Source organism: Urocitellus parryii, chromosome 3 (genome assembly GCF_045843805.1).
Source record: "Urocitellus parryii isolate mUroPar1 chromosome 3, mUroPar1.hap1, whole genome shotgun sequence".
Classification (NCBI taxonomy): domain Eukaryota; kingdom Metazoa; phylum Chordata; class Mammalia; order Rodentia; family Sciuridae; genus Urocitellus; species Urocitellus parryii.
In genome coordinates this window covers 136,634,319-136,654,159 of record NC_135533.1, presented here as the reverse complement: position 1 = coordinate 136,654,159, position 19,841 = coordinate 136,634,319, and the positions used below count along the sequence as shown (strand labels likewise).

Sequence of the window (19,841 nt, the reverse complement as noted above, 5' to 3'; positions counted from 1 at the left end):
GGGGAGGAAATCATCCAAGGTTTCTAAGCAATTGTGAACTGGAGCGTCAGGTGTGGAGGTCATTGGGAGCAGGGAGGCAGGGTTCAGTGTAGGGCAAGAGAGGAATGTTGGGGTTTTCCAGAAAGGAAGTGAGGAGTGACAGAACTCTGGATGGCGGAAGGGTTTGAAGGCCCTTATAAGCTAAAAGATCCTTCAAATTGTGTGGGGAATGGATAGTTAAAGGGGCCCCAAAAGTCAGCTTAGAGGCTTCTTTGTGTAAGATTTGTCCAGCAGCCAGAGCTCTTAAGCAAGGGGCCCACCCACGGATGGTAGGATCTAATTGCTTGGACAGATATACCACAGGTGCGAATGTAGGCCCATAGGTTTGACCCAAGACCTCAAGTGCTTGTCCCCCTTTTTCATGGACATATAGATGAAATGGTCTTGAAAGATCGGGAAGGTGAAGGGCAGGTGCCTTTAAGAGGAGTTGCTGAAGTCTGAGGAAGTGGTGGGGGGGGAGGAGGCGAGAGGTTCACCAGGGGGTCCCTTTACTAGGTCATACAAGGGTTTGGCTAGAAGAGCATAATTTGGGATCCAGGCCCTAAAATATCCTGCTAGTCCTAGGAATGACAGTATTTCGGCTTTCGTATGAGGCACCGGAAGATTAGAAAGGAGTTGCCTCCTATCTAGTGTTATTTCCTTTTTTCCCAGTGCAAGGCGAAAGCCAAGGTAGGTGACAGTAGACTGGGAAACCTGGGCCTTGTGGGGAGACACCCTATACCCCTTATCTGCCAGGAAATTGAGAAGCTGGGCGGTGTGGGATTGAGACTTTTCCCAAGAGGAACTACATAGAAGAAGATCATCGACATATTGAAGGAGGGTAGGGGTGGAAGGATGTGATGTCCTGGGCAAGAACCTGGCCAAAGAGATGGGGACTATCCCTGAATCCCTGCGGAAGGACGGTCCAGGTAAGCTGACGAGAATGGCGGGTGTGAGGATCAGTCCATGTAAAAGCAAAGATATTTTGAGACTCTGAAGACAAGGGAATAGAAAATAAGGCATCCTTTAAATCTAGGACTGAGAAGTAGGTAGTGGTAGCAGGGATCTGAGAGAGAAGGGTGTAGGGGTTGGATACTAGCTGATGAATGGGGACCACGGAGGAGTTGACGAGGCGAAGGTCTTGAACCAATCCATAGGACCCATTGGGTTTCTTAACTGCCAGAATGGGGGTGTTGAAAGGAGAGTGCATAGGCCTGAGATACCCCTTCCGTAATAAGTCCTGGATGATGGGTTCTAACCTGAGGAGGGCTGTGGTTGTAAGTGGATATTGTGGTAGATTAATGTATCTTGAAGGGTCCCATAAAACAATATGAATAGGACTGCATTTAGCCACAGAGGGTGTAGTTGTGTCCCAAACCTCGGAGTTAACTGGTTTAGATAGTCATGGGAAAGTGCATGATGGATGTGTATCTGTCCCTAGGATCATCATGAGGAAATGAGAGGCGGGGGAGGTGAGGGTGATATGTGAATGGTGACCTTCAATAGTGAGAGTATGTCCCTTCCCAGAAGGGGAATGGAGCAATGGGTCATAATGAGAAAGGAGTGTGTTAAGGATAAAAGGGATCCCTGCATATAGCATGATAAGGGAGGAGTTTTTCGAGGGAAAATCTGTTTACCTCCTACCCCGACAAAAGGAGTTTTTGAAGGCGTGGTAGGGCCCCAATACTCCCTCAAGACCGAAAAAGTGGCACCAGTATCCAAGAGGAAGGTAATGGAGCGTCCATCCACCAGGAAGGTGACCCTGGGCTCTTGCTTCTTGATGGTTATAGTTGGGAGGAAAGGCCTAGGGATCTGTCAATCCTCCTCTGCCAAGCCTAGGAGAGGCTGGGGTTGCAGGGCGGCTGACCAGCCTCCCCTCCGGGTTGTTGGACAGTCTGACTCCCAATGTCCACTTTGGTGGCATTTTGGGCAGGGGGTGGAGGGTGTCCTTGGCGAAGGACAAACCTTGGCCCAATGTCCCTCCTTACCACATTTGAAGCAAGCTCCAGGGGGCGTCTTATTAGGACGGTGTGGTGATGGCCTTCCCTGAATGACCTGGGCCAACATTTGGAATTTGGCATTTTCAGCCTTCTGCCTGCGGCATTCACTTTCATCTTCCCTCCCATGGAAAAGCTTGAAAGCGACCGTGAGGATTTTGGTTTGAAGGGTAGCAGGGCCCTGTTCAAGCTTCTTAAGCTTGGCCTTAATGTCAGGGTAGCTTTCGGCCAGAAAATATGTCATTAAGACATGGCGACCGTCAGGGGTTTCTGGGTCGAGGTTTGTGTACTGTTGGAGGGCCTTAGTTAGTCTATCCAAGAATTCTGAAGGTGTTTCTTCCTTCTTCTGAATAACCTCCTGCACCTTTTGAAAATTAACGGCCTTGCTGGCAGCCTTCTTCAGGCCCACCAAGAGGCAGGATGCAAAAAGGTCACGAGAATGCAAACCTCCAGGGGTGTTGTAATCCCATAGAGGATCCTGCTCTGGGACAGTGTGTGGGCCCGAAGGGTGATTGAGATTGGTTCTATGATTTTCATCGGCCTGGGCTAATTCCCAGACCCCTCGCCTTTCCTCAGGGAGAAGTGTATAGGCCAGGAGCATGTAAATGTCGTGATGAGTGAGGCTATATGCTTGCAGAACCCATTGAAATTCCTGAATGTAAGTGATGGGGTCAGTGGTAAATGAGCCTAGCTTCCTTTCTAGCTGCATAAGGTCCGACATGGAGAAGGGCACATGTACTTGGATAACACCCTCGGGGCCAGCAACCTCATGAAGGGATGCTATTGTCATGGGGGTGGGAAGGGGTCCCTTGGACCTGGTAACAGGAGAGCTGAAAGAGTCGGTCGGCGAGGGACAGGAAGAAGAGGAAGGGGAAGAGGACGAAACAGAAGGCTGAGGATCCATGGGATCAGACGAAGGAGGAGGAGGGGATGTTGGGAGAGGAGGAGCAGGTGGGGCTGAGGGATAAAGTGGGGGTTCGTCTGCCGGGTCAAATGAGGAAGAGTCCATTAGGTCAGGAGTGGAAGTAAGGGAAGGGAGGGGTTTTCGAGCAAGGAGAACTTGAGAGGGAGAGCAGGAAAGGCAGAGAGCAGGGTGCTATTCAAGAAGGCTAAAACCTTCAACGTAGGGAATCGCCTTCCATTTTTTCAGATGCTGGCAGTAGTTAAAAAGGTTCCAGAGAAGATTTGGATCTAATGAGCCTTCTAGAGGCCAATGATTGCCATTATCCAGAGGATATGTAGGCCAGTCTTGGGTACAGAATTTGATCAGGAGTTTGGGCTTGATGTCTGGTGTGAGAGAGAGTGTGGCCAGATTTTTTATGAGACATTTGAGGAGTGAGGTTTCAGGTATGGATGAGGAGGTGCTCATGTTCAGAGAGAGAGAGAGAGAGAGAGAGAGAGAGAGAGAGAGAGAGAAAGAGAGAGAGACAGAGATAGTGATAGACCCAACCTGATCTTTTCTTAAAATTGGGAGCCATCTTGCCACAAAGCCATGAAAAGATAATTTCGGCTTTACTATAAATTACTGCAAATTCTGAACCTGCTTGGAATGCCTGCCCGTGCCTTGAACTCACCCATGCCTGGCTCTCTGACCAGGTAACAGCCCTCTCTGAAACTTACTGACACCTCATAAATATTGGCCTTCCCTGGCCAGACAACGACCCTCTCTGAGGCTCTAATGGTCCTCATAAATTCTGATGTTGGGGCCAGCAAAAAATGTAAACTAACATTAGTGTGATGCTTGTCAGAGTTCTGTTATCTGTAACCCCCCATTTGTGTAACTTTCTGGGCTATAAAGCTGGGCTGCAGGAAAGCTGGGAGGCTGTCTTGTTCCCGCCCTTTCGGGAGGGAGAGGCAGCCCAGCAGGTCGAAATTATAAGCTTGCTTTAATTTGATTTTAATTGGAGTCAGTGGTCTTTTCTTGCGTCCTGGTCTAACAATAGGGAAAGAGAGAGACTTCAGGATGAAAAACGATCAGCAAGGGCTAAAAGGGCGTCCCCTTCTAAGACCTTGGGGATCGTGGAGACTCTAGGAAGAGTCAGAAAGGAGAGGCAGTGAGGGTCTACACCCAAACTGCAGCTCTCCAGGGGCAAAAGCCGGAGGCCACGAAGAACCTAGTACTAGGATTTACTGGTTACAGAAGGAGAAGGAAGAAACAGAGAGGTCTCTCACCTGAACCCAGAAGCCTCACACCCCAAAAGAAAACGGGTTGTCAGAGAGTCCTCAGAGAGTCCACTGCGGCTGTAAAGGCCTTAGTGGGGTGGGTTCTCTCCCCTCTATCTGGGCGTCAGGAGTGTGCCAGACGATCAGGGTCCCGGTTCTTGCTATAGCCCGTGGAGGGTGACAAGCCAGGAGGGGAACTTACCTAAGCCGGATCAGTGGTGGGTGTAAAGAGCCAGCGCCTGAAAAGGTGAAAGAGATGTCTCCTGGAGCCGGAGATGGGGCTCTGTTAAAATGAGCTCACCCATCTCCAGGGTTTGGGGAGACAAATCACCAGAGAAGTTCCACTTCGTTTCAAAAGGCTATGTGCTTATATAGCTCTAAGGATAAGAGGCAGGACTTAGATAAACGGGAGCTTGTTTATTGGTAAGTTCTTCCAGATGTCAGTTCCAAAGCATACGAAATTAGTTCTTATTGGGCTGGGTTTTCCGCCAGCGGGATTGAAAATTGGCGCCAAGAAACGGAGACACAGGAAGAGAAGCTGCCTGGGCGCCATGTTAGATAGGGCATGTATGACCAACAGCCCCTACCCGACCTCAGCCCCCTTGTGGGGTGACTCCTTCCAGAAAGAGGACCCTCTTCTCGCTGGCCCCATCCTCCAGGGGAGGGACTCTCATTCCATCGAGCCCTTCCCATGGGTCACTACCCACGCCCGCCACGCTGGAGGCTGTCACCGCGCCCCTGCACCCGCGCCTGCGGTCACTGCTCCCTGAGAGGGAGGTAACCCTTTCCTCCATCCCCGAGGGGCGGTGACGCCTCCCCGGGCCCGCGCCGCCTCCTTCCGGGCCCTCCCCCGCGACGACGGACGGCAGGGCCTCCAGGGCGGGACTCCGGCGCGGGGACCAGGCGGCGGGGCGCGCGGCGGCGGCCGGGGCCATGGCGGGCTGCTGCGCGGTGCTGGCGGCCTTCCTGTTCGAGTACGACACGCCGCGCATCGTGCTCATCCGCAGCCGTAAAGTGGGGCTCATGAACCGCGGTGTGCAGCTGCTCATCCTGGCCTACGTCATCGGGTGAGCGAGCGGTGGGCCGGCGGGGCCGGGGCTGGGGGTCCCCGACGGCCGGCAGCGGCCCGGCACCGTGAGCCGCGCGGGCACCCGCCCCCTTCGGCCCGCGCGGTGCACCTGCCCACCCTGGCCACTTGCGCCGTGCACACACCCGTGCTCGGGCCACCAAGACGGGCTCTGTCCGGGCCTCGGCGACGGGAAGCTGCTTTGATTCAGGGTGCTGAAGGGAAAGCCTGGCTAGACCGTCACCTTGCACGTTTACCTTTCAACTTGCTCCTTGATGGCCCTGGGCTGTGGGAACTTTGCCCTAAACGTCTCAGTTTCCTCTCTTCACTTGCCATTCCGATGACCCACTGACAAAACCAAGGCTTGGGGTTTCCATTTGGTTCCTTCTGAGTCTGTGGCTTCCTCTCCTTTCCTTTGATCACTTTGCGGTAACCCAAGATAGTGGAAAGGTCGCACTTCCCAAAAGTGTTTAAAGGACAGTGACTGTTTTACAGCATTGTTTGGGGCGGAGGGTGTGGATACCTGCTTTAGCATAGTCATTCCCCCATGAGCCGCTTGTGTTTATATATGCCCTGCAGCCTCGCTAAATGTTTGATTTAATTGAATGCACCTGTTATAGTGTAATTCAACCCAGGGGAGGAGGTAGCAATTACTTTACCAGCTGGGCTCTCTTTCAAGGTGGAGCATTATGGTGTCTACAGATGCTGGGTTGACAGATACATTTACTAGGTCACTTTCCTAAAAGGCCTAGAGTAGTGGTCCTCAAACTGCTCATTGGAACCATTTGGGAATCTATAGAAAATATTGATTGATGACTCTCATCCCAGACCTTCAGATTCGGCTATAGAGTATGGCCAACTCCCCAGCTGGTTCTTATGTTCAGCAAAGTTGGTGATCGGGTGACCTGGTGTTTTGCAAATTTACCTGATTAGGAAAGATCATCTGAGGAATTTTTGAAAAGTAACAGATTCCCCCACCTTGGGATGAAGTTTGGAATCTGTTTACCCTGCCCAGGGGTATTCACATAGTCTGGTAGTTTTGGCTTCCAGCATCAATCAGCCCTGCATCAGCTGGTACTGAGTGTTCATGAGTATGTCTTGCTGGGGTTCAGTTCAGTGGTGAAGTGCATGCTTAGCATGCATGAGGCCCTAGGTTCCATCCCCAGCACCTAAAAAGTTAAAAAATCCAGGTAGAGACTCAACATAAGAACCTCCTGGGCTATACCTGGGTTTGGACTCATTAAGTCTTAGGGATGAAATAGTTCCAACATGACCAGCATCTCCCCCACAATGGTTGTGATGCACTCCTGCAGAATTTGGGATCAGAAGTTCTAGGCAGCTTTTAGGTCTTAACTTTTATTCTCATGAGAAGATCGGTTCACTTCTACCTTTGGGTACTTGTAAAATTCTTACACCTTAAAGAAGCCACTAGTCACAGATGGCTATTGAACACTTATCCATTTCTACTCCAAATTGAGATGCACTGGAACTGTAAAAATATACACTGAATTTTGAAGAGTACAAGAAAAAGTAAAATATCACATTGATACTTTTTGAAATTGATGACTGTTAAAATATTTTAGACATATTGGGCTACCTAAGAATTATTTTTTTCTGTGTCTTTCTACTTTTTAATGTGGCCTCTAGAAATTTTTAAATCACACATGGGATTCACCTCATGTTTCTAGTGCAATTCTAATTGCTTCTTGTCCTTTTGACTAAGATCAAGTGTAGTGCAGTTCTGTGGGGTTCTTAGAGAGTGTTGTCTGCCTTGATTATGAGGGTTTTTAAGCAGCAGTGCCTTGCTTTTAGACATTTTGCTATAATCAGAGCCAACTCTGTTCTGAGGAATGGGCTTTTAAAAAAAAAAAAAACTTTTTAAACTTCCTGATCTAGTTAATCTTGGTGAAACTGTGGTCTCTTCTCCCAAACAACTATTCCTCATAGAGACTGAACCCACAGTCCCCAGTCATCTAATTCAGTTATCAGTCACATGATGAGGAAATAATCACATGATAATGACTGGTATGAAACAATCTGTCTCTGATTTCGAAACTCCCTGTACTTGGTAGTAAAATAATGATGACCTTCCTATTGAACGGGAGCTTTCCAGCAGCTGAATTTCTAAAAGCCCCAAAGAAGAGGACTTGTCAAGGGCAAAGCCCATCTCTAGGATGGGCAGTGAACTTGGAGATTCCTCAGATCAAATAAACCCATAAATAACCCAGTGTCACACAGCTGATGAGTGGCAGAGTCAGGATTTGAATTTGAACCAGAAGCCCTTAAGCCATGGTGCTCCCTCTAGAAAAGAGAATCCCACCTTAACCTTTCAAGGTACTTTTTTTTTTCCCACAATAACTTTATTTTATTTGTTTATTTTTATGTTGTGCTGAGGATGGAACCCAGTGCCTCACACATGTGAGGCAGGTGCTCTACCACTAAGCCCCAGCCCCTCAAGGCACTTTTTATAGTAGTTTGTTTCTTTGTCCCAAGAATTCAGGTCACATGTATGATTCTCTTTTCTGAAATGAGAAGGTTACTGTTATTTTGAGTGATTAAAAATGCGAAAGCATTTGTGGGTTGCGGTTAGGACACCAAAACATACTTTGGAAATAGAGTCTCAGTTCACAGCTCAGCTTGGCTCTACCGCTCACTAGGCATAACTTTGGCCAAGTGGCTAAACCACTCTGGGACTCAGTTCTTCCCATCTATCATATGGAAATGGTCATAGAGCTTCACCACTGTTATAGAATTAAATGATCTAGTGTATGTCACATGCATAGAGTAATGTTTGTTTCAACCCACCACTGGAACGTTATAGCAACCAAAACTCCTCCCCACCAGAGCTACTAAACATATGCCACAGACTATTACTACTATTATTTCTAGAATGGAGAAGTGTTAGGATCCACTTCCCTTCCTTAGAAGTACTAGATGCTAAGATTTCAGAATTCACTAGTTTGGGTTACTTGTGGGTTCGTTTGATCAGAGCAGTCTCCAGATGGACTACCCATCCTAGAGATGGGCTTTTACCCTGAGGAGTCCTCTTCTTCAGGACTTCTAGAAATTCATCTGCAGTAAAGCTCCCATTCAATTCTAGTTTGACACATGGATGCTCAGGGCAGGTTGGCCACCTGTGTGTCTCCATTCCCTCCTCTGTAAATTGGAGATGATATAATAATGATACTTGCCTCATGAAGTGGTCAGGATTAAATGAGTTCATACATATAAAATGAGTTTAAAGCTGTGCCTGATCCTAAAATCACTCAAATGGAAACTATTCCTATCACAATGTGTCATCTCTTGGTCATTCCCTTAGGCCCCAGTGTATTGAAAATGCTCAAATATCCAATAAAGACAGTATTCATCGAGCTTTTCCTCTGTGATACTGGTGCTTTTCCTACACCATCTCATTTATTTCTCACAAAATAAATAAAGGGGCCACTTTTCCCCTCTTGCACAAATGGAGGTGGAGCCTCCAGAGGTTAAGCAGCTTTTCAAAGTCGCAATTAGTAAACATGGTGGTACTTTCAGCCTCTGGCTGTCAGAGGCTCCCTGGCATCCATTCAGATTCTCTGGATCCTAATGGCCACTTAAGAGGCCTGTGTTATTTTATAGGTGGGTGTTCGTGTGGGAAAAGGGTTACCAGGAAATGGACTCCGTGGTCAGCTCAGTGACTACCAAGGCCAAAGGCGTGGCTGTGACCAATACTTCTACACTTGGGTTCCGGATCTGGGATGTGGCTGATTATGTGATTCCCGCTCAGGTAGGTCTCCTACTCTGACCTGTCTGATACTGAAGCCTCCAGGTGTCACTTTCTCTGTACTAACTTGTCATGCCTGCTTAGTGATTGGTACCCAGGGTTCTACCATCTCTGATACCCAGACCGGTTGTTTTAGCCCCAGAAAGCAGCACAGCCATGTCTCTTTTGGGCTTCAGGTCTAAGGGGTATCATTCAGTCAGCTGTGGCTCTCCTCAGCTGTGGCTGGCCTCAGATGTCCTTCCATGTGGACATCTTGGTCTGTCTCAAGCTCTAAAAGGTAAGATAGCGAACGTCTTAAATCCTGGGAGAAGTTCACGGGGAAAACAGCACCTTCGCACATTTTGCATTTGCTTTATTATCTTACATCTACAAGGTCAATCGTCTCTGTCAGTGTCTACCACAGTTAGAGGACAAACCGCAGACCAAAAGGAGACAGCACAGGATTCCATCAGGAACAAAGTCAGGGGAGAAGCTGATGGTGACATTCTAGTCTCCAGCCCATTAAGCTGCAAGTTAATATTTTGGTCTTTTTTTTTTTAAGGCGTTGGGGTTTGAACCCAGGGCCTCAGTAGGCAAACACTTCACCACTGAGCTACATCCCTAGCCTCAAGCTGCAAGTTAAATATTGACTCTTTAGCTATGTGCCACATGGCCAAACCCTACCATACCCCTCCAGATGGCTGATGTGTGCAGTGCCCACAGTGGCCAAATTCAGATGAGTTGCCAACTCTCTTTTTTTAATTGGTACACAATTTAAAAAAGGGAAGCAGAGGCTTCAGCAGCTCTCCAATGTGTCCATTCCCCTGCCTTCTCAAGAGAATGGTCTGGTGGGGTCCAGAGAGAGGCCGGAGATGATGAGCTTTAAAGGTGCAATGGAACGGGGTGGTCCTGGGGACACCTGTCCATGCTCTCTGTGGAGGCACGGCCTCATCCTGGCAAGCTGTGGGACTGTCCTGCCCAGTCTGCTGGGCAAGGAAAGAATGAGCCCTGCTTCTGCCCTGAGTGGAAAGGACCACCCAGCAGCTCTGCCACCTGTCACTCATGGGAGCTGGGGCTGTGTGAGGCCCATGGGGCTCTCTGCTCTGTGTCCTCGGGCTTCTCCATTGAGGGAACCCAACCACTGCATCTACTTAGCTCATCTTCAGACTGAAGTTTCCCTAAATTTGAAATAGATCAGAGGAAACAAAAAGTAGACCACACTGAATTGTTGGGAGTCCAGCTCAGAGAGGCTCAGGAGCAGCCTTCCCTCAACCTATGACAGGAGTGTGTTTCTCTTCGACACTTTGGGGACATGACCGGGTATCAGGAGAGACTCCCACCTCGGGCCTCCTCTTGTGGCCATTTCCTTGTCTCTGCAGGAAGATACCTACCATTTCTAAAGCTTTTACCACCTTGACATATTGGGGGGTATCCACAGTGACCTTGGTCCCTGAGACGGCTCCCAGAGCTCACTGCTCTTTTCAGGAGTATGAAATGAAATGCTGGACGCTGCTGGCATCTCTTTAAAAAAAATGCCCGTGCCCAGAGGAGGGGAGGGGTCCAACCAGAACCTTCTGGGGTCTTTATCTTTAATTCCTTATATTAGGTCCTTATATTAGGAGATCATAATTAGCAATTTTTGTTTGCGGCAGTTCTGGGGATAGACCCAGGACTTGCACACACAAGGCAAGTGCTCGACCACTGAGCCACAGCCCAGCCAGTACTTAGCAACCCTTCAGTATCAGCCCCAGCAAGTGGCTTTCCAGAAACTGGACCAGTGCTTTGGCACCTCCAGATCTACAAGGAGAAAACAGAACCTTGTCAAGGACAGAAATGTCAGAAATGCCCCTGAACTTCTTCTCTAGAATGTTTTATTTCTTTTCAATTATAGTTATAAAAGAAAATAAGTCAGGAGGATCTCAAATTCAAAGCCAGCCTCAGCAATGGCAAGGTGCTAAACAACTCAGTGAGACCCTGTCTCTAAATAAAATACAAAAATGGGCTGGGGATGTGGCTCAGTGGTTGAGTGCCCTGGTACCCTCCCTGCTAAAAAAAGAAGTCAAGTTTGAGGCCTTGGGGGCTTTGTGTTTTAATACCTCAGAAGTCATTGGTTGACAGAGCAAGTTTTGAGCTACTATTGGCTCTTTTCCTTTAATAAGTCAAAATCTGTTGAGGATCTGTTTTAGATTGTAGATTCTTTAAAAATTGAGGTAAAATTCACATAACAGGAAAATTAAACTTTTTTTGCAGGGGTGGGAGGGCTTGGAGATTGAACTCAGGGGCATCCTTTTTACTTTTTTTTGAGATAGGGTCTTGCTAATTTGCCAAGGCTGACCTCAAACCTTGCAATCCTCCTTCCTGAGCCTCCTAAGTCACTGGGATTACAGGCATACACTGTGCCCATTAGAGTCCCCATTAGGTTATAAACTCTCATGGGAGACCATAATATTCGTTTTTTTAAATCATTCTATTAAGGAGATACCTAGCTTTTTTAATGTCCCAGCCCGACTCCTCTGAGGGTGATCTGACAAGGCTCCCTCCCTCTCGCCCTCTCTGCAGGAGGAAAACTCCCTCTTCATCATGACCAACATGATCATCACCATGAACCAGACCCAGAGCATCTGTCCTGAGGTAGGTGGCTCCTTGGGAAAGCCCTGGGCCTCACACTCCACTCGCCACAGCCCAGAGTGAGTGGCTGGACCACATGGAAATTGTTTTCACTCGATCTCCTTTGTTTAGATTCCTGATAAGACCACTGTGTGCAAATCAGATACGGACTGCACTTCTGGGTCTGCCGACATCCACAGCAATGGTAGGAATGGTTAGTAGTGACCCCTCAGCAGATGCTTAGCCCCAGGAAGGCAGCTCCTGACAAGATCACTGTCTCCACACAGCATCTCTGAAAGAGAATTCTCAGGGATAAATAAATCCTCCCTATGCCCAGCGGACTGGGGGTGGAGCTCAGATGTAGAGGTGAGCTTAGCATGGCTGAGGCCCTGGATTCAATCCCCAGCACCAGAAAAAGATCCCCCCACCATTCTCCAATGCCACGCAACCCCGGGTGAGCCTGATGTCAGAGGAGGCCCAGGGACCCTGTGTCATTTGAGTCCCAGAAGCCAGCCCAGATCTTGCTGCATTCTGTGACTTGGTATCACTTTGGTCCTGAGATTGCAAAGCAGAGATGTGGCCAGCACTAAGGCAACCACCTTCCAGTTCCAATTTCTGGACACCCTAAGTCCCAGAATTAGAATTGTTCCAGACTGGCTACATAGGATGTTATGAGGGGCTTACTCCCTACCTCACAAAGGGAGGAAATAGCCCCCTGTAGGCCTGGCTCCCCATCCTCCCCCACAGGAGTCAAGACTGGAAGATGCGTGCCGTTCAATGGGTCAGTGAAGACCTGTGAGGTGGCAGCCTGGTGCCCGGTGGAGGATGACACACATGTGCCAAAGTGAGTTCTGCCTGAGAGCGCCCCCAACCCTGGTTCTACACCTTGAGGGAGGCGGCAGGGAAGGTTTGGGGGCCATCTGTGTGCTCTTGGTGTCTGGGACAGCGCTCCTTAACCACAGAGCATCAACCTTCAGTGGTGAGGTGAGCCCCAAGTGGTCACTTATGATAAGGGTGCAGTTTGACTTATTGTATGTTAGGACTCCGTTAGTTGCAAATAACTGAGAAGAGACAGATCTCAGTGCTTTATCATGGGTGTGTATACACACACACACACACACACACACACACACTCACACACACACAGATCAGGGGTACTTCATCATTCAGCTAGCCTAAAAGACCTAGCAGGGCTCAATCTGAGGCTCAGAGACCGTCTGTCCCACATCCAGCCTCTGTCTCTTTCCATGTCAGGTTCATTTGTTGGACCCCTAGCATAATCCCAGGGGGACCTCCTTCCTAGCTGTGCGGAGTCTAGACCTGTCCATAATCACGTTCTGGGCTACATCCCTTGATCTGTCACCGTGGCTGGGGGACAGTTTGTTTCTCAGCATGCCTGGGTCACATGTCCACCTCTAGAGTTCGGGCTAGAGTCAGCCTCACCCAAATGACCCAGGCTGAGAGTAGGGGAAGTGTGACTTCCAAAGGAAATCTGGGGTTCCATTACCGGAAAAGGGGGGACAGGAAAATAATAAAAATCTGCCAGAGGGTATTCTATAAACCAGAGCAGGTTGGGGGTTGCCCTAGGATAACATCCTTCCCAGTTGCAATTTGCTGTAGTTTGAACGGGTGGAGTCTAAGACCTTCCCTTGAGAATTCCTGTTGCCTGGGGCTTTGTCATCCAGAGATCAGACTGAAGGCCAGGGGAGCAGGGAGCTTCTGCAGCTCATCCTGGGCGTAGAAGAAAACATGGAGACTGCTGATGTGGACTAACGAGTGCAACACTGAAAGGAAGGGAATCCTAGCTTTTCAGAGTCAGAAAGATCTCCCAGAGCTGTGCTCTCCAGCAGGGGAGCCACTGGCCAAGTGTGGCTGCTGAGTACTTGAAATGTGGCTGGGTCTTCTGTTGGTGTGAAGTACACTGTAGGGTCTGAAATTAATTATGAAAAAAAAAAGAATATAATATGTACTTAATATATTGGTTACATGCAGAAGTAATATTGTGGATATTTTGGGTTTTTATATAAAATTAATGTTGCCATTTTTATTTTTAAATGTGGGTACTAGGAAACTTTTCATTATAATGTGGCTTGTAGTGTGCCTCACAGTACATTTATATTGGATAGGGGTATAGTAGATCTAAGTCCGTGTGAGATGATTTTTAAAAGCAAACCGATGCAAGAAATTGCATTGAGTCACATGATGAGAAAGATATTCCTATTTCCATTTTGGGTGGAGTGTCTTTATTACCTGTCATATTAACTACATGTTTTAGTAACATTGTTTTTATTTCATTATATTTATTTAAACAATGACCTCTGACCTGATGTGAGTGATTTTTGTATGTGTGCAGTGCTGGGGATTGAGCCCAGGACCTCATGCATGGTAGGCAAGTGTTCTACATCCCCAGCCCTTTTTAAAAGATTTTTTTAAAATCTTGAGACATGGTCTTGCTGAATTGCCCAAACTGGTTTCAAACTTGTGATCCTCCTGCCTAACCCTCCCAAGAAGCTGGGATTACAGGCACATGCCACCACACCCAGCACAAGTGATATTTTTATGGTCATGAGGGAAAGTTTCATTTCAAAGTAAATATCAATAAAAAAAATGAGTTAGTCTTAAAGGTGGAATCAACCCAAATGCCTATCAGCAGAAGAATGCATAAACAAATTTTGGTGTGTGCATAGCATAAAATATTACTCAGCCTCATAAAAAGGAATGAAGCACCGACACCCCCTTACAACCTGGGTGAATCTTTAAAACATCACTGAGTAAAAGAAAACAGACACAAAGGCCGTATGTTATTTGATTCTATTCATATGAAATACCCAGAATAGACAGATCAGTAGAGATAGCAGAGTGGGGTCTCAAGGCACTAACTCCCTGGTGGATGTGCAGGTCCTCTAGGGTGATGCAAATGTTCTGGAACTAGATAGAGGTGACGGTTTCCCAACATTGCAGATGCACTAAATGCCACTGAATTGATTGATTCTTAAATAGTGAATTTTATGTCGTGAATTCCACATCGACTTTGTTTTAAAAGGTGAGTTGATCTTAAGTATTGCAGACAGGGTGCAAAGATGTAGCTGCAAAAGCTTTGAAATGGAAAATGGCAGATGTTTGCAAAGCTCTGCAGAATCCCTGCCTCTTGAGGGAATGGGGACATGGAGCCTGAGGGATGTGCATTGCTCAAGGCCTTTCCTTGGCAGTGGGGACTCAGCAGCCTTGTCAATGGCCTTGCTCCTGTCCCTCCACTGAAAAGACCACTGATGTCACTTGTAGCTCTGCAATTTACACCTGGCTCAGGGAGCTGCCCCAGCCCCTCCACAGAGGACTTAGCCTTGCGGTGCCAGATTCTCCCATAGACAAATCCACCAAAGAAACAGAGTCCCCTTGGGACAGGTTCACCTGGTAGTCAGCTGGGAGTCCAGGTGGCACCATTGGGAGGAGGCAGGTGTGCCGGCGGGGTGGGGGGGCAGTACTTGTGTACTTTTCAGGTGAGGCTAGGACGCAGCCTGCAGGTGAACTCACCTGTTCTGTGACCTGTAAAGTCCCATCTTTCTAGCATCCCTTCCCCAGAGTGAGCCTGAAACTGGCAGCGGCCAGGAATGATTTCCAGGGAGGCTGTGAGACAGCAGCCCGCTTCTCAGTCCCTCAGGTTCTCCATCGGCCTCCCAGGGGAAGGATCCAGAAGGCCAGCTTAGACTCAGCTCTAGACCTAGTGCTTCTGCAGAAGAGAACAGAAAATGCTGGAAATGCTGCACCTCACTTTTGCTTTGACAAAGTGACACTGTAAATCTTGTCTGTGTGTTAGAAATATTACATAGCTATCTAAATGCATTTTATTTTTTACTTCTAGTAACAGTATGTTGCCTTCTTTTTTTTTTTCAGGCCTGCTTTTTTAAAGGCTGCAGAAAACTTCACTCTTTTGGTTAAGAACAACATCTGGTATCCCAAATTTAATTTCAGCAAGTAAGTGGTGGCCGCTGTGTGAGTTCACCAGTATCTTGGAGAAACTTCTGGTCCTTCTCCGGGGTTTTCCTCACAATGGATTTCTGCTTCCTTCTGGCTCTAGGAGGAACATTCTTCCCAACACCACCACCACCTACCTCAAATCATGCATTTATGATGCCAAGACAGATCCCTTCTGCCCCATATTCCGTCTTGGCAAAATCGTGGAGAACGCAGGGCACAGCTTCCAGGATATGGCTGTCGAGGTAGGTGCAGGCCCTGGCTTCTCACAGTCCTGGACATTTCTCGTATCCAAGCCGGCTCTGACGAGAGCCTGGGTGTGTCTGCTTCTGTCCCACAGGGAGGCATCATGGGCATCCAGATCAACTGGGACTGCAACCTGGACAGAGCTGCCTCCCTCTGCCTGCCCAGGTATTCTTTCCGCCGCCTCGATACCCGGGACCTTGACCACAATGTGTCTCCTGGCTACAATTTCAGGTGGGCATGAGCTTAGACCGTCACTCACTATGAAGGGGGGCTGATGGATGAGTTATTCCTCCGTGGGGGCATCTGTGCCTCCAAAGACTAGCACACCGGCAGCACCCCAGGGCAGGCTGTGCAGGAAGGCATGTGCTTGGGAGAGCGCTCAAAGCAGGGTCTTGCTCTCAGGTTGAGCCTGCCCCAGGCTCTCGAGGGTGCAGTGGGTGCAGGTTTTAGGCCCAAGAAAGGCCTTTGCTTGTATCTCCTGATGAAAATGCTGTCACAGTAGTTTCTCTGGGCTGGAGTAACAGAGCTGACTGCCTTGACAGAGATGTGTTCTCTAGGTTCTGGAGGCCAGAAGTCAAAAATGAAGGTGTCTGCAGGGCCAGCCCCCCACTCCCAAGGCTCTAGGCAGGATCCTCCCCATCTCTTCCAGCCTCTGATGGCCCTCAGCAATCCTTGGCCTACAAATGTGTTGCTTCTGTCTGTCTTCACGTGGCCTTCTTCCCTCCATGCATGTTTCTGTGTGTCTTCTCGTGAGAACAGTAGTCATATCAAATTTAGGGCCCACCTGAATCAAGTATGACCTGATCTTTACTAATTGCACCTCCAAGACCCTATTTCCAGTTAGTTATTTACAGTCACATCCATAGGTTCCGGGTGACATGAATTTTCAGGGAGGCACTATTTAATCCAGTGCAGCTAGTTATCTGATAAGAGGGCCAGGAGCGTATTTTCCATTTCCTCGAGGCAGCAAAATCTGTAGCTGTGTACTTTTTCATATGCTCCTTAAGGAATTTTCCCCAAACGCACTTGCTCCTAAAACCAGGCCCTGCAAGGAACACTGGAATGGATCAGAAGTTTTTTTGTTGCTCTTGTCTCCCTCTAGTGGTGGCATGTGGTATCAAATGCGCATCGCATTGTCAGAATCTCTGCAGATCCACAGTCCCTTTGAACCATCCCACTCCCTGGTGGATGGCAGGGAAGGTATTTGAACTCTTCCCTAGGAGTTAGGTTTATGTTGCTCTCTCTACCAGCACACAGTTCTTGTAGAAACCACAAGCTTGGATCAGAACCCTAAAGCAGAGAGCAGCTGGTGGAGCCTCTGCCAATACCAGCCCTGCTGAGTCTACCAGCCCCGGACCTCAACATGGAAGCCATAAACCAGCCAGATCCCAGGCCTCAGGTTTAGGCCTCGGCTCCTGGAGGAATGGGACCACTCTCAGTGATTCTCCCCTCCACCATTCCTTGCTGGTTTTCTGTTTCATTTGTATCTTTGAATTTTATGGCTGAATTAAGACTACTCTGTGAGCAATCACCCATTAAAGTCTAGAATCCAGTAATTTTTATATATTTACACATATGTTCAACCAGTCAGTTTTAGAACATCATCTTCAACTCAGAAACCCCGATCCCTCTAGCTGTCACCCCTCCCACCCCGCAGACATAGGCAACTACCTGTCTACTTTGTGGCTTTGCAGATCTGGACTCCTCTGTTAATGGACTCATACACCATGTGTCTCTTCATGACTGGCTTCTTTCATTTTGCTTCATGTCTTCAAGGTTCATTCATGTTGTAGCAGATAATAAAGCTTCACCTCTTGTTATGGCCAAATAATATTCCATTGTGTGGATGGACCACATTTCATTTCCCTCTTCATCTGTTGATGGATCAGTGGTTCTTAGTTCTTTTTACTTTTTAAAGGTGATGCTAAGTTTTGTGACCACACAATGCAGTCTTGGAGATTGCTGCTGGCTGGCCACATTCTCAGTTAGTGGCCAAGTCCCCTTGAGAGAGGTAGGGAGGTCAGATGTATCAGGAAGGACACTGAGAGCAAGGATATTCAGGCTTATGCTACCTTGTGGAAGGAGAGGGTGAAGACAGAGAGGGGTCTACCTGTGCCTCCAGCACCCTCCCTCTGTAAGGGACTCACTGCATCCTGCTCTAACATCCCTCTCCCGGGACCCTGTGCCCTTTCCCTCTGACCTGCCCTATGCCCACAGGTTTGCCAAGTACTACCGGGACCTCACTGGCGTGGAGCAGCGCACACTCATTAAGGCATATGGTATCCGCTTCGACATCATCGTGTTTGGGAAGGTAGGCCTGCCGCCAACTCCCTGTTGGCTGTTGTGGGGACCCCGCAAGGACAGGGGTGTCTTTCTACCTTGCATCTGCTCTCCCCTACCCGTCAGAGCTTTTCCTCTTCTTCTCCTGTCACATGCAGGCTGGGAAGTTTGACATCATTCCTACCATGATCAACATCGGCTCCGGCCTGGCGCTGCTGGGCGTGGTGAGTGGTTGGGCCTCCCCAGCAGTCAGCAGCACTTTCTAGTCTAGAGCCTCCAGGCTTCTTTCCTTGCCCACCCCCACCGTCCCTCCTCCCTCCGGGCTGGGCCGAACTTCACCCCCAGAGATGAAGGTGCTTTTCCTTCCTGTAAGAGATTCCAGACTTCAGGGGGAAGTGCACACACAGAGCAGCAGGAGCTAAAGCACTGGGCTCATCCTCTCTACCCTTGCTATGTGCAGGCGACAGTGCTGTGTGATGTCATAGTCCTGTATTGCATGAAGAAGAGATACTACTATCGGGAGAAGAAGTACAAATACGTGGAAGATTACGAGCAGGTGGGCACCTCCTGTGCTCCCTGCAGGCAGGGAGCCTCTTGTCCTGGGGAGGGAAGCCCGGGTCCTGGGCCGCCTGGTATGGCCATTGGACAGAGGCTGGTGCTGCTCTGGCAGCTGACAACTCATCGCCTCAGGCTGGCAGTCAGATGCCAGCCTCGACGCCTGCTCTGTCTCTGGACCACCTGTTCTAGTATTTACTTCAGACTCTTCAGAACCTACTCTGGTTTCGATTAGTGATCTCTTGAGTTAGTCATGATAATGGGACCACCTACATCCTCATGGTAAATTCACCCTGCTTAACAAGAAGGGTTAGGTACCCCATTCTAGAACCAGCTGGAGTCCTCTTGTGAAGGGCTGTCCAGAAGCCCTCAGGAAAAGCTCCCTATTCCTGCCTGCCTCAGATGGTCCAGGGGCAGTGACAGGTGGGTGGACACTGACCTCCTTATCCCTCTTTGCAGGGTCTTGGTGGTGAGACAGGCCAATGATGCCTACCCGACACCCGGGCTCCCCAAAGCCCTCATCAAGCACAATGAGAAGGAGGGAGAAATGGCTGCTATGTCACCCCAGAGAACATTCCAGATTCTGATTCACTCTCCATAAGTACTCAGGGTTGCCTGGTAGCTCCTACATTCTGTGTGTGGGGGTTCATTTGTCCCCTGGGCACAGTGGATTACCAACCAGTGTGTTGTTGGCTGGGGCGAGTTGCTGGGGCCTTCTGCAGGCCCTGGGGCCAGCTTTCCCCAGAAGCTGCAGTCTCCAGCCCTCGCAGACGGGGCCAATCCTGTGAGCCAAGACAACACCGTTCAGGCACTTTGTAAGGAAAAGAAAGCCTCTAGGCTCGTGCTCCCTAGACTTTAACAGGCCCAGGCTGCTGCTCCTCTCCCCCAAACCAGGAACATTGTCCTTGCAACCGTGGTACAGAGTTGGCTCTCTTCCTCTGAGAACAGCTGTGAAGAGATGGTTGAAGATCAAACATTAAAACAAGTGGTTTTTCTTACTCCTCGCATGCTGTCTCCTAGCATGGGCTAGAGCTCTCCTTCCTTCTCTTACTTCAGGGAAGTTAATATGGGATGGGGGGAAGGTGCCCACATATTTGCCTGATGACAAGAACAGTTACCGTCGGTTCTGCCCACATGCAACCTTGCAGCGAAGGCCACTTCCTGGAACGGCCAGCCCTAATGGCAGCCTCACAGC

General features: G+C 48.8%; 1 protein-coding gene across 2 annotated transcripts; it reads left to right on the top strand.

Moving 5' to 3' along the window:
• The first annotated feature begins 4,592 nt into the window (after positions 1-4,592).
• Positions 4,593-19,631, top strand: P2rx4 (purinergic receptor P2X 4). 2 transcript variants are annotated; one of them, XM_026386021.2, is made up of 12 exons: positions 4,593-5,245; positions 8,863-9,010; positions 11,546-11,617; positions 11,726-11,798; positions 12,341-12,437; positions 15,485-15,565; positions 15,669-15,810; positions 15,906-16,042; positions 18,029-18,122; positions 18,250-18,315; positions 18,552-18,647; positions 19,106-19,631. In XM_026386021.2, the coding sequence occupies exons 1-12, from the start codon at positions 5,112-5,114 to the stop codon at positions 19,130-19,132; spliced, it is 1,167 nt and encodes a 388-aa protein (XP_026241806.1). In that variant the 5' UTR covers positions 4,593-5,111; the 3' UTR covers positions 19,133-19,631. The 2 variants fall into 2 exon arrangements, with proteins under 2 accessions (XP_026241806.1, XP_026241804.1); XM_026386019.2 differs by having other exon boundaries at positions 11,726-11,807.
• The last annotated feature ends 210 nt before the right edge of the window (positions 19,632-19,841 follow it).

Excerpts from the sequence above, each read along its gene's own strand:
- P2rx4 (XM_026386019.2), top strand. The coding sequence starts at position 5,112 with ATGGCGGGCTGCTGCGCGGTGCTGGCGGCCTTCCTGTTCGAGTACGAC. Across the intron at positions 5,246-8,862 it reads ATCCTGGCCTACGTCATCGG|GTGGGTGTTCGTGTGGGAAA; the intron begins GTGAGCGAGCGG and ends GTTATTTTATAG. Across the intron at positions 18,123-18,249 it reads ACATCATCGTGTTTGGGAAG|GCTGGGAAGTTTGACATCAT; the intron begins GTAGGCCTGCCG and ends TGTCACATGCAG.